Here is a 13,379-nt window from a genome sequence, read left to right as displayed (position 1 = left end):
CATATGGTCCCCCAAGCACCGCCAGGAGTAATTTCTGAGTGCAAAGCCAGGAGTAACCCCTGAGCATCGCTGGGTGTGACCCAAAAAGAAAAAAAAAAAAGAATTGCAAGAAGATATACTTTTTTCCAGGGGGCCATACTTAGTGGTGTTTGGGGCTGATTTCTGGCTCTGTGCTAAAGGATCATTCCTGCTGAGACTTGAGGGACCATATGGGGTACTGGGGATTGAACCTGGGTTGGCCGTGTAGGCAAGTGCCCTACCTACCTACTGTATTATCACTCTGGCCCAAGTGATTCACTTTTTATCATTTACCTGGTACATACAAGTTACCTACAAAATAGGAGAGAGAGAGAGAGAGAGAGAGAGAGAGAGAGAGACAGAGAGAGAGAGAGAGAGAGAGAGAGAGAGAGAGAGAGAGAGAGAGAGAGAGAGAGAGCACTGTTGGTTATGGCCCCGAAACCAGGATAAATAAAAAATAAATAAATATGTATGAATTCCTATCTATATGTATAAAACAGAAGGAGCTGGGCAATAATAGTACAGTGGGTAAGTTGCTTGCCTCACACGTGGCTGATCCATGTTCAATCCCCAGCACCACATGTGGTCCCCCAAGCACCATCAGGCATTATCCCTGAGTGCAGAGCCAGGAGTCAGCTAGGTGTGGTCCAAACCCTTCCCCAACTTAAAATAAATAAAATAAAACAGAAATAAGGGCTGGAGGAGCTGAAGTGATAGCATAGCGGGTAGGGCGTTTGCCTACCGACCCGGGTTCGATTCCCAGCATCCCATATGGTCCCCTGAGCACCGCCAGGAGTAATTCCTGAGTTTAAAGCCAGGAGTAACCTCTGTGCATCGCCAGGTGTGACCTAAAAAAGCAATAAATAAATAAATAAATAAATAAAATAAGGGCTGGAGTGTAGCACAGCGGGTAGAGCGTTTGCCTTGCATGCAACTGACCCAGGTTTGATTCCTTTGTCCCTCTCGGAGGGCCCAGCAAACTACAGAGAGTATTCTGCCCGCACGACAGAGCCTGGCAAGCTCCCGGTGGCGTATTCAATATGACAAAAACAGTAACAAGTCTCACAATGGAGATGTTACTGGTGCCGGCTCAAGCAAATCGATGAGCAACAGGATGACAGTAATACAGTAAAAAGTATATAGGAATATAGACTTATTAAGTCTATATGAATAGACTTAATATAGATGGGCTCCTACTGTATATATACTGTTTTGTAAGTCACTTTTAACAAAAGTCATTTTTGTACATTTTGGATGTCTTTACATGTCAGTCATTAAATTCCAACCTATTCCTTTTAACCAGCACAATAATTTATTCCATTACTGTTCCTTTAAATAGCATGAGATACTCTTTTTCGACACCCAGAAAACAATGGAGAAATAAAATGTTAGCTATCCCCAAAGCCCTCCATGACCTCCCTTTTAGGATCCTGGTTTCTCCATCCTCTCCCAGGGGGTGGCTGTTCACTTCGGTTTTACGTTTCATCTTCTCTGTATGTACCCAGACCAGAAATGCTATTGTCTGTTTTCACATTTTGTATTAACTGTGTCTCTCTGAACCTCTCCATTTAGAGCTCCTTTCCATTGTGCTTTTGAGATTTTTCCATGCTAACACATAGACATTCTTTTCAGCTGCTATAGCATTCCACAGTTGATTACTTTGGGTTCAGTTGTTTCCAGTTTCTCATTATTATACATAGTCTGGCACCAAACAACCCCTCACACCTCTCCACGAGCCCTTGAGCGGGAGTTTCTGCAGGGCAGGGTTACCAAACAACTCTCCGGGAAGCTGTAAAAGTGAAATGCAAGACCTGGGGCTGTGACTCAGCCATGGATATATGCTTTGTAAGTGAGAGACCCTGGTTTCCAATTTTTGGTACCAAAAAAAAAAAAAGATAAATAAAATAAATAATAAAAAATTTAAAAATAATGAAATAAATAAAAATAAATAAATAGAAAGAAAAGAAAATGCAGCAATCTGAACCCTGCCACAGCTTTGGTTTCAGTTGTGTGGCTGGTGTCAAAAAACATCAGTCATGTATCTAGAAATGGAATGACCATTTTTCTTTTGGAACATCTTAGGACATCTTAGCTTTAAGAGAACTTGCTAAATAGATACTTAAACTTTTATTCCACTTATGAGTCTGAAGCTTTATTTCTCTACATCTTCTGCAACATTTGTATTGTCAACCTTTAAAATTCTTTGTCCCAAAGAATGGTTCCTTTTTATTGAAAAAAAAAAACTTTTTTATTGAATCACTGTGAGATAGACCCTTACAAAGCTGTTTATGATTGGATTTCAGTCATACAGCATTCCAACAGCCATCCCTCCACCAGTATACATGAAATGGCTCCTTTTAAATATGTTTTTCTTATTCACAGTCTAGTTGAGTTGTAGGGTTTTTTTTTTTTCTTTTTCCACCAGAGAAGTCGCTGTCCACAATAAGAGAGAACAAGCCAGCGGCCTGTAGTAAAACTGTAGCCAATGGGGACTTGTCTCCAAGATATATTAAAAACCTCTAAAGAGGGGCTGGAGCAATAGCACAGCGGGTAGGGCGTTTGCCTTGCACACGGTCGTCCCAGGTTCGAATCCCAGCATCCCATATGGTCCCCCGAGTACCGCCAGGAGTAATTCCTGAGTGCATGAGCCAGGAGTAACCCCTGAGCATCGCCAGGTGTGACCCAAAAACCAAAAAAAAAAACCAAAACCAAACCTCTAAAGAGTGACTTTTTTTATTTGAAAAAACCTATCTTTGATTATTGCTAAGAATTCAAGTCACCAGTTTTTAAAATAGTTCTATGAATTCCTACTCAAACATTTTTCTAATTTTTTTTTTCTTTTTGGATCACACCCAACGATGCTCAGGGGTTACTCCTGGCTCTGCGCTCAGGAATTGCTCCTGGCGGTGCTCGGGGGACCATATGGGATGCTGGGGATCCAACCCGGGTTGGCCGCTTGCAAGGCAAACGCCCTACCCGCTGTGCTATCGCTCCAGCCCCTTTTCTAATTTTTTATCGTTATGTTTTTTTCTTAATAATATGTTTAAAGCTCTTTATGCATCTTGCAGATGTCTATGATTGAAGGGAACAGACTCGATCCAGCTCACATGATAAGGAATGTAATTCTTTAAAAACTCAAGTTGGAGGCAAGGCATCTGGGGCCCTTCTTCCCTCTTTGCTCTCAAGGGCTTTAACTTCACGGTGGATGTTCCCTTCATGGCTGTAAGGAGGCAGCAGCTGCTTCACGCGTGACCTCCTCCTCCACACCCACCACTGCCCCGGGACCAGAGGATCCACGGCCACCACGCCTCACCTTTCCCAGGAGCCCCCAGGAGACGCACTCATTGGCTAGGGCCAGTCACGTGATCCTTTCTAGCTCTGTCTCCCGCAGGGGTTTTTACAATTAGCTTAATTTGGAGGGGTGATAGCATAGCTCTTGGGAGTCACCCTGATCATCCATCGATTTATAGTAATAGCCTATGTTTGACATACATAATAAATATATTTTCCTAGTTTCCCGTTTCTTAGAACATGGCTGGGGCTGGAGTAATAGCACAGCCGGTAGGGCGTTTGCCTTGCACGCGACTGACCCGGGTTCGATTCCCAGCATCCCATATGGTCCCCGGAGCACCGCCAGGAGTAACTGCTGAGATGCAGAGCCAGGAGTAATCTCTGAGCATCGCTGGGTGTGACCTCCCCACCCCCAAAAAAATAATATGGCTCAGATCGAAGTCATTTTCTCAATTCTAACATGCTCCAGTTATAAGAAGCATTAATACAACAGTCTTGCTGAAAAGGAGAGGACGATATTTCATGTTCGTTTGAGGAGTTAACAAGTACTCATGTGCACCTTTAATATAACCCACTTTCTTTAATGGCGTAGAATTTGAGTATAAGCCATCTTCAGATTTTCTAATTCTTTTTTGGGATATTGGTTGCTAAACACAGTATTATGTTCACAACTACTTTTTTGCATCTCCTGCTTCTAATTTGAACTTTTTTAGTTCCTTTTAAATCGACAGTGTAAGTTTGCTCCTCAAGCCCGTGTTCTTCCTTGAGTTTATATCTCACTTGCTTGTCTCTCTATTTCTTTGCTTGTCAATTAATTCCACTCTGGGGGAGCCTGTGTTCTCTCTTGAACACACATTTCTCTCTTTCTCTTCCTTCTTTCTAAATAAGTTTCAGTAAAAACTACCTTGCTACACTAAAAAAAGAAGAAATTAAAACGAAAAATATAGGGACTATAGCTGTGGCCCAGTGAAGGAGTGTATAACTCTGTAACTCACACATTGAGGTCCTAGCTTCAATTCTGGATACTACAAAAATAAATAAAATGAACAGTGTTATTTCAAAGCATATAAGAGAACAGTAGGAGAATTTTGGTCTGAATTTCCTATTTGGTAGCATTTATAGTTTCTTTTTTTTTTTTTTCCCTTCCTTTATTTGAAGGAACAAATGCTCCTAAGTTCATCCGCTTCTTTAGGAAGATTCTGACATCTAGATGCCCAAATATAGGGCTCATAACTAGGTTATACCAATTCTCTCTGGCTTAAAGTTTTTTTTTTATTTGTTTATTTTATTTTATTTGTGGACTTGAGAATTGAGCTGGGGCCTCATGCATGCAAGGCAGGTCCTCTATCACTGACCTGTTGCCAGGTCTCTTGCGTTAAAGATTTTTTTTTTTATGGTCTATTTCATGCAGTTTGGTGAGTTCTCTTCACTTTTTAAGACAAATGGTTCGATATATCCTCATTGTAAGCATGCAAACAGTACAAAAATTTTAAGGTGGAAAAACAGAAGTCCTTCAACAACTCTTAATTCCCAAATTGGTTCTTTCCCCCAAGGGGACTGCTCTGTGAGGTGTGGGCCTGTCAAAACATTACCTGTGGATTTCTACACACACAGATGCATGTATGCCAATTATAGGGTTTTACATGCAGTAAGCACCCTGGACATATTCGGTAGCTATTTTTTTTTTACATAAGTTTGTTTTGGAGATTTTCCCATGTGAGTTCCCTAATCGTGGACATTTAGGTTGTTTCTAATTATTTGCTCTTACAAACAGTGCTATAATTAACATCCTTGTAAATGTCTCTTTGTGCATATGGGCAAGCATTTCTTTAGGATAGCTATCTATGGTTTGGCAATTTCTGCTGCCTTTAATTGCATTGCCTGGTAGCTGGCAGACGATCTTCTGCATGTACAATGACTTTTCATGTCCGTGCTCCATTATAGTGTAAGTTTGAAAAAGATGTTTTAGGCAACAATTAGGATTCCAAGTTTAAGTTCAAGTTCGTCGGGATTGCAGTGGGAGGCTGAGGGGACACTGGAGCCAACAGTGACCTCTGTGTATGGTGAAGTTTACACAGGCGCAGAGCCTAAGAGTGTCATCCCCCCACACCCCCCTGCGAACTTCATTGTAAGGCACGTCATGATTTTTCAAACAATTAATAGATGGGGAAATGCATCGTAGTCTGGTGGAGCTTTTCCCTAACCGAATAACCCATCGTGCATTATTCGGTTCAGATCATCACCCTTGTGAGTGATCTGTTTCCCTGGGGCGGATATGGCACCTTCACCACCAACTCTCTGCCTTGCAGGCGGGGGCCCATCGGGACTATCCGCTCCATCCAGCTCCATGTCTGTTTCTGTGCAAGTTGGAGGGCAAGCTCCCCTGCGGTCTTCTTTCTGAGAATTCTCTTGCACATTTGGCTTCCTGTCTACTGCTCTTTCTTCTTCCCCTCACTGTCCCCTTTACACAGTGCTTCATTAGCTGTTCACAATCTGCATGATTTTGCATCACGATGGGTCTGATGTGAGAACATCTGCAGCAGTCAAGAGCATATTTTCCTCAGGACTTGACACTGAGCTTGCCATCAGTGTGAAACGAGCTTTCTCTCCTCTCTCTCTCTCTCTCTCTCTCTCTCTCTCTCTCTCTCTCTCTCTCTCTCTCTCTCTCCCTCTCTCCCTCCTTCTCTCCTCTCCCCACTATCCTGTGACATATCTCCCATCATCGCTGCTCCAACATCAGTTATGCCTGAGTCTTGAATGGTGTCAATCTGAGTTGAAAATGCGCCAGCTTTCTTAACATTATCACTAACAGGCTGCTTAATTAACCTGCTGATACTGTCAATAATATTTCTTGCTGGTGTGCAAGAAAGGAGACCCGTGGCCCGTAGCCTCTCTCTCTCTCTCTCTCTCTCTCTCTCTCTCTCTCTCTCTCTCTCTCTCTCTCTCTCTCTCCTCTCACTTCTCTCCTCTCTCATTCGCTTTGGTGCTCTGTGTCTATCACAGAAGCTGGACTTGCCAGGAGTGGGATAGGAAGAATCTGGCTGGGAGGATTTGAAAAGAATCGCAGAATCAAAAGTGCTGGGTGAGACGGTGGCATGGAACCGGTCAGCCTTCTCCTTGCTCAGAGCCGGCCGTGGCCAGGAGCCTGTGCCTTCAGCCTTTGTTGAGATGAAGGGACAGTGGTGCACAGTCCACAGAAATGAATGAAGGGCTCATGTCACTGGAGCGGGCAGGAGGAATGTGGGACCTTTAGGAGAGAGTCTGAGGGTTGCCTTTGCGCTCAGGTGTGTTTTTTTGGGGGGGAGCTCAGGGTTTCTTCCTGGCACCTTGAAGGAGTGAGGATTGTCTGCTCTCCCCAGGGTCCCAGAGGGTCATGGGAGCTGGGTGCTCCTATCCCTTCGTGCCTTACCTTTTATCTCACATGGTTTTGCTTTATTTTTTAAAATTATTTTTTAATTATTTTTTTAAATTTTGTTGAATCACCATGAGATAGTTACAAGCTTTCATGTTTGGATTACAATCACACAATGATCAAACACCCATCCCTCCACCAGTGCACATTCCCCACCACCGATATCCCGGTACACCCCCTTTCCCACCCTCCCCTTGCCTCCACAGCAGACAATATTCCCCATACTCTCTCTCTGCTTTTGGGAATTATGGCTTGCAACACAGACACTGAGAGGTCATCATGTTTGGTCCATTATCTGCTCTCGGCATGCATCTCCCATCCCAACTGGTTCCTCCAGCCATCATTTTCTTAGTGATCCCTTCTCAATTCCATCTTCCTTCTCCCCTCCGCTCATGAAGCAGGCTTCCAGCTATGGGGCAATCCTCCTGGCCCTTGTATCTACGGTCCTTGGGTGTCAGCCTCATTTGATGTTATTCTATACTCCACAAATGAGTGCAGTCCTTCTATGTCTGTCCCTCTCTTTCTGACTCATTTCACTTAACATGATACTTTCCATGTTGATCCACCTATATGCAAATTTCATGACTTCATCTCTCCTAACAGCTGCATAGTATTCCATTGTGTAGCTGTACTAGAGTTTCTTTAACCAGTCATCTATTTTAGGGCACTCGGGTTGTTTCATATTTTGGCTATTGTGAACAGTGCTGCAATGAATATATAGGTACAGATGTCATTTCTACTGTGCTTTTTTGCATCCTCAGGATATATTCCCAGAAGTGGTATTGCGGGGTCATACAGAAGCTCAATTTCTAGTTTTTGAAGGACTGTCCATATTGTTTTCTAGAAAGGCTGGACCAGTTGGCATTCCCACCAACAGTGAAAGAACATCCCTTTTCCCCACATCCACGCCAGCACTGGTTGCGTTGGTTCTTTTGAATGTGCGCCAGTCTCTGTGGTGTGAGATGATATCTTGCTGTTGTTTTGATTTGCATCTCCCTGATGACTAGCACACATGGTTTTGCTTTAGAACCCAAGTTCTGTCCCGTCCTGCTGTGGCTAAATTTCACATCTAGAAATTGTCGAGAGCGGACGAGATGAATGAGCTGCCACCATGAGCTCGGGGCTGCCTGACCGCCACCCGGGATTTGGGCTTCTTCTCTGTGGCTCCTACACACGTGCATGCACATGGCTAGAGCCCGCAGCCAGCCTGACAGGGCCGGGGCATGGGTGCAGATGCTGCCATCCCATGGGCTCTGCCAGTGCCCAGAGATCTGCTGGGTCTGCCCAGGGCAACCCCTCCTTTTCTCACCACAGCCAGGGGCCCGGTGACCCGCAGTTCCTGGGCCCAGAGGGAGTGGACAGCAGCTCCTGACCTGGAGGAGAGCTGGTCCCCGGGACCACGTGGCTGTAAGACCACGTGACCTTCTATGGACTGGTAGTGGGGGTAGCAGCAGGGGTTCTTAGAGGGCAGGGAATGATGACTTTTGATGAGGAATCTAACCCCAGTATCCTCTCCCATGGTTTTGTTGGGTCATCTGAGAACCTGCCCCTGCCCCCCACAGCCCCCACCCCTACCCTGCAGCCTCTGGGGTTCGAGGGCTGCAGCTCCTTCCTGTCACCACTAGAGGGCGTGTTCCTAACACGCAGACCAGATGCCAACTTGGCAAGGCCAATCTGGGCGCCCTGGGGCGGACCTGGGGCTGGTCCCAACTTACCACTGAGGGTGATAAAGGGGAGAAGATGCACCATCTAAATTGAGACCCAGGTTCAACCAGACCGGAAAGCCAGGCCCCGAGAGGCTCCTCGGTTGCCTCCAAGTCTGCTCCTGCGGACCCTCCTTGGTGCTTAGATGAGCCCGCTTCAGCGCTGCTGGCCTGTGCATCCGGGTGATAGGGGTGTGGGAGGCCGGAGGGGCTGGGGGGTGGGGCTTCCTGGGCAATGCAGGAGGTTCGACAGCTTCCCTGGTCTCTGCACTCCAGGCGTCAGCGGCAACCTGCACCCCCCCACCCCCAGGGCCTGTTCTCCAAGGATGGGTCCTGGAAAAATGGCCCAGGGGAGGGGCCTGGGTGGGACAGGCCAGAGCGGGCGCGCGAGCAGCCGCGGGTCGCGGCGGGCCCGTGGCGGGTGACTGCCTTGTGGTGGCGCGTGAGCTGCTCCCTGGCGGCATATGTGCTGCAAAGACATGGAAGGCTGTGCCTGGGCGCCTTCCTTTCTTCTCCCAAGACGGCAGAGCAGCTCCGACTTCCCCTCTGTCGATTCCAACTCCCCGCTTCATGGAAGCAGGAGACTCAGACGCCCCCCGGGCTCACACAGCCCCTCATGTGTAGGACCCCACACCCCAGCTGCAAGGGCCCCAGACCGTTCCCCCCGCCACCACCACCCCCTGCTCTCCGACTTTGGCTTGGGCACGGGGAGCATCTGCGGGCTTCCTCCCACTCCACCTGCCCACAGGCCCGCCACCCTCCAGCAGCTCCCCAAACCCTGGTGCCCCCCCCCAGCCTGGAGGGAGTGGGGAAGCAGCAGGTGTTGATGCTAATCAGCGTTCACAGCCCAGAACTGCAGTCGCTCCCAGGCTCACACACTCCCCAAAATTAAACACTCATTATACAAAATTAATTGACATTAATTAGCAAAAATTAAAACTTTAAACACAGCAAGGCGCTTTTGGGGGAGGAGTGAAGCAGCGGGTTCCACATTTGTCACCCCCCCCCGCTCCCCACCCACCCACCCACCACCCCCAAGTCCCCCCACTTTTATCCTGATGCAGGGCTGGAGTTCAGGCGAGGTCAGTGCCCGCCCTGGCCTGGGCCGCAGGGCCCGGCCCCGTGAACCTCGGGAATGAAGTGCTCTGTGCTGCTCACCCCTGACGCCCCCCCACCAAAAAAAAAAAAACCAAAAAACCTCTATGCTCCGTAAGGAGCCCAGAACCCTCCACTGGCCCAGGTCCCCTTCAACTCGCTGGGGTGGAAGCGCCCCCAAAGCAGGGCTCGTACCCTCGGAGACAAGGATGCAGATGGTCTAGCTCTGCCTGTCACCCCCCCCTCCCCAGCCCTCCTGGCTCCGGGTTCCCGACAATGAGGCACCACCGCGAGACTCCTAGCTCTGTCCCGTTTCCCTGTGGGACCTCAGCAAAGTGCCCCCACCCCAGGCTCAGTTTCCCACCCATCTGATGAGGGGGCGGCGCGGGGGGGGGGGCGGGAGCGCGGAGGTTCCTGCCTTCTCGGGCGCCTGCTGTCAGAGCTCGACTCATTCTGCAGAGCGAGGGGTGGGGGGTGGGGGGGCAGGGGGCTGGCATCTCAAGAGTCTGACCTGAAAGGCAAGCCAGAGGGCTGTGAGAGACTGGGGGTGGTGCCACAGGCTGGGGGCGCCCGCTGCTGGAGCCCCGGACGGACAGACAGACAAGCCCCGCACGGAGCTGGCTTCCTCCCGTCACAGTGGGCCTTTGCTGACTCCGAAGCAGCTGGGCCCGGGGCCTCGAGCCTGTGTCTGACGGCTGACCTTTGCGGGGCCTGGAGGGGAGCCTGGGGGTCTTCTCTGCCCCTCACTGTCCCCGTTGCCCCCTCCCCCCACCCCTCCAGCCAGTGCCAACATCTGCAACGTGGTCCTGATGCGCTACGGGGAGCTGGAGGAAGGGATCGATGTCCTGGACGGTGACGGCAACCTCGTGGGCTCCTCCAGGATTGCAGCCAGACACGTGGGTCTGGGGCAGCAAGGGGAGGAGGGGGGCTGCCGGGCTGGCCCACGGTGCGGGGAGGGGGTCTTCATTCCTCAGCACCCTTGCTGCTTGGTGCTCTAAGCTCTCCTCCTCCACCTGCCCTCCCCTCCCCAGGTCCCCAGGTCAGGGCCCAGCCACAGTGCCTGTCCCCGGGGCACCCAAACATCCTACTCCCGAGGGTCTCCTCCCCCGCCCCCCTCACCACCAGCGTCTCTGATCTGCTAATTGGCGAGAGCAGAGGGGAGCCCCATCAGCGACCTCCCCCTCCCCAGAAGCCAGGGCCTGTTCCCTGGGCCCTTGTGTTACCCCCCCAGGGAAAGAGGCCGTGCCTGTGGGTGGAGCCAGCGCTAATGGGCACCTGCCCGACCCTCTGGGAGCCCGTGCTGCCCTTCAAGGGTTTCAGGCTTGTGGGAACCGAAGAGGCTCAGGATCTGGTTACCAGAAGCCTCTCTCCCCTCTGCTCGCAGCCGGCTCACCACCAGTGACTCAGGACCATCCGGTCCTCTGTCCATCTGTCCGGCTGTGCTTCTGTCCTTCTCCCCACACTCCTGGCCTTCATGCTAACAGCGGTGGGGGGGGGTCCCTCCCTGGCCTCTAAGTGCTGCTGGGAAGGGCTCCTAGAGCTAGACCTTCAACCTTGGCGGTCACCCTCCCCGCCACCCCCTCCTGGTCTCAGGGTTTGTGCGGTGGCCCCCTCAGCTCTGGGGCCCTCTCCATTCAGGGGACTTGAGGTCTGCTCCGCAGCCTTCCTGGGAATCGGCCTGAAGAGGCCTGTTTTCTGGGCAAAGTGTGCCATGCAGAGCCTCGCCTAGGGTCGGGTGGGGGGAGCCCAGTGGGCCTCACTCCTCCTGGGCTAACCCAGCCCTTCTGCAGCCCCGTGGGGGGCTTGGCCTTTCCCGGAGTCTACTCGGAAGGCTGGAAGCCCAGGAAGGCGGAAGGAATTCTTCCCAGTGCCCCCCGTCAGGCTGTGGGACTGTCTCTGAGCTTCGCCCTCCAGTGCCCCGGGCCCAGGCAGCCCTGTGTGGGGACAGCAGGAGGCAGTGCGTGCATCTCCCCTGACAAAGCCAGGCAGGTTCTGGCCCAGAGCCAGGAGGGGCCCGGCACCCACATCTTTGTAAGGAATGCCAGAGAGAAAGAGCAGCCGAAGCAGATGCCAGTGCGTCCCAAGCCCTCTGGCTGCGTCCTCCCGGGCCCTTGGTGGGGCTGCTGTGTGGCTGGCCAGGAGCCGCCTGTCTCAGGCCTACGTGGCGAGAAGGAAGCGGCTTTGGGATCCATCGTCGTCGAGAGCGACTCCAAGTGACCCCACTCTCAGACGTGCTCAGCGGCGCCGCACACACCTAGGGGCTGCGGGTTGGGAGGTGTTCCCAGGCGGCCCCACCCAACTCACCACAGCCTCTGCTTGCCCCAGGCCCTGCTGGAGACGGCGCTGACTCGCGTGGTCCTCCCCATGCCCATCCTGGTGCTACCCCCGATCGTCATGTCCATGCTGGAGAAGTGAGTCAGGGTGACCAAGAGAAGGGTTTTGGGGGACAGCGGAAGGGGAAGGGACAGGGCCTGGGCAGGGTTGGGGGGCATGCTCCATGGGGGGCAGCACGCTGGATGCCCGGAAGGCTGTCCCAGGGGCAGCGCTAGCAGGAGGAGTGGTTCTGGGCTAAGTGGGCACGTGCGTGAGTCGGCTTCTCTGTGTGTGCACCTGCATGTCTGTGTACACCTCTGTGTGTCTGTGCACACCTGCATGTGTGTCTGTGTGCACCTGTGTGTCTATGTGTGAACTTGACTGTGTCTGTGTGTACCTGCATGTGTCTGTGTACATCTGTGTTTGTGTGCATCTGCATGCATGTCTGTGTACAACTATGTGTGTCTGTGTGTACCTGCATGGGAGTCTGTGTCATCTGTGTCTGTGTGTACACTTGTGTGTGTCTTTGTGTGTACCTGCATGTGTCTGTGTGCATCTGCATGTGTCTGTATGTGTGCCTGTGTGTATGTCTCTGTGTGAGTGTATATGGGGTGTGTGTGTGTCTCCATGTGAGTGAGTGTGTATGTGTGTGTCTCTCTGTATGTCCTCCCTGCTCAGGGAACAGTGTCACCCCATTCTGATGAGCCCATCTGAGGAAAGTGGAAAGAATCGGGGAGGAGGGTGGGCAAGAGGCAGGTGAAGCACCTCATGGGCCTCAGGGTCTCCATTTCCCAAGTACAAAGCACCGTGTGGACCCCCTGCCCCTCTCAGAGGGCTGTGACCCCACAGGCCCACCCTGTTGGAGCAGTGCCAGTGTCAGGAGTTCACTCACGGGTGGAGAGGCTGAGCAGAGGGGGAGCACCCCGGGCACAAAGAATGGGGCAGTGAGAGGACTGGGGAGTCCGGGGGGAGAGCAGAGTCACAGGGCTGGGCGGGCGACAACAGACCAACACCTGGAAGGAGGCACCGCAAAGAGCGAGGATGGGGCATGCCAGCTGGGGCTCTGTCACCCGGGCCACACCCAGCAGTGCGTGGGGGGTCTCCAGCAGAGCTAGGGGGCCGTGGCAGGTATCAAACTCGGGCACGTGAGCTCTCTCCCCAGCCCCGCACACCTGGTTTTGACTAGTGACACTTCTCAATATCTAAGATTCTTTCTCTAGTCACACCCAGCCTGCACAGGGGTTACTCCTGGCTCTTCACTCAGGAATTACTACTGGCGGTACTCAGGGGACCATATGGGATGCTAGGATTCGAACCCGGGTCGGCCACGTGCAAGGCAAAAGCCCCACCAGCTATGCTATCGCTCCAGCCCCTCTTTCTCTAGTTATTTTAAAAATTTATTTATGGCTTTTGGGCCACACCCAGCAATGCTCAGAGGGTTATTCCTGGCTCTCTACTCGGGGACCACTCCTGATGGTGCTCAGGGGTGATATGGAATGCTGGGGGTTGAAGTCGGGTTGGCCACGTGCGAGGCAAATGCCCTACCC

The 13,379-nt window shown here is 51.4% G+C and overlaps 1 protein-coding gene across 2 annotated transcripts in view; it reads left to right on the top strand.

The window, feature by feature from the left end:
- The window catches only part of SFXN5 (sideroflexin 5), a 122,956-nt gene that overhangs the window by 84,871 nt on the left and 24,706 nt on the right, over positions 1-13,379 (top strand). The window contains exons 11-12 of one of the 2 annotated variants that reach the window (XM_004609113.2): positions 10,300-10,415; positions 11,845-11,930. In XM_004609113.2, coding sequence (XP_004609170.1) covers positions 10,300-10,415; positions 11,845-11,930 — 202 coding nt within the window. The remainder of the gene's footprint in view (positions 1-10,299; positions 10,416-11,844; positions 11,931-13,379) is intronic. The other variant, XM_055119976.1, reaches the window with a different exon arrangement.

The sequence above is a fragment of the Sorex araneus genome, chromosome X (assembly GCF_027595985.1).
Source record: "Sorex araneus isolate mSorAra2 chromosome X, mSorAra2.pri, whole genome shotgun sequence".
NCBI lineage: Eukaryota > Metazoa > Chordata > Mammalia > Eulipotyphla > Soricidae > Sorex > Sorex araneus.
The sequence above is the reverse complement of the archived record's forward strand: the minus strand, read 5'-3'. Positions and strand labels throughout refer to the sequence as shown.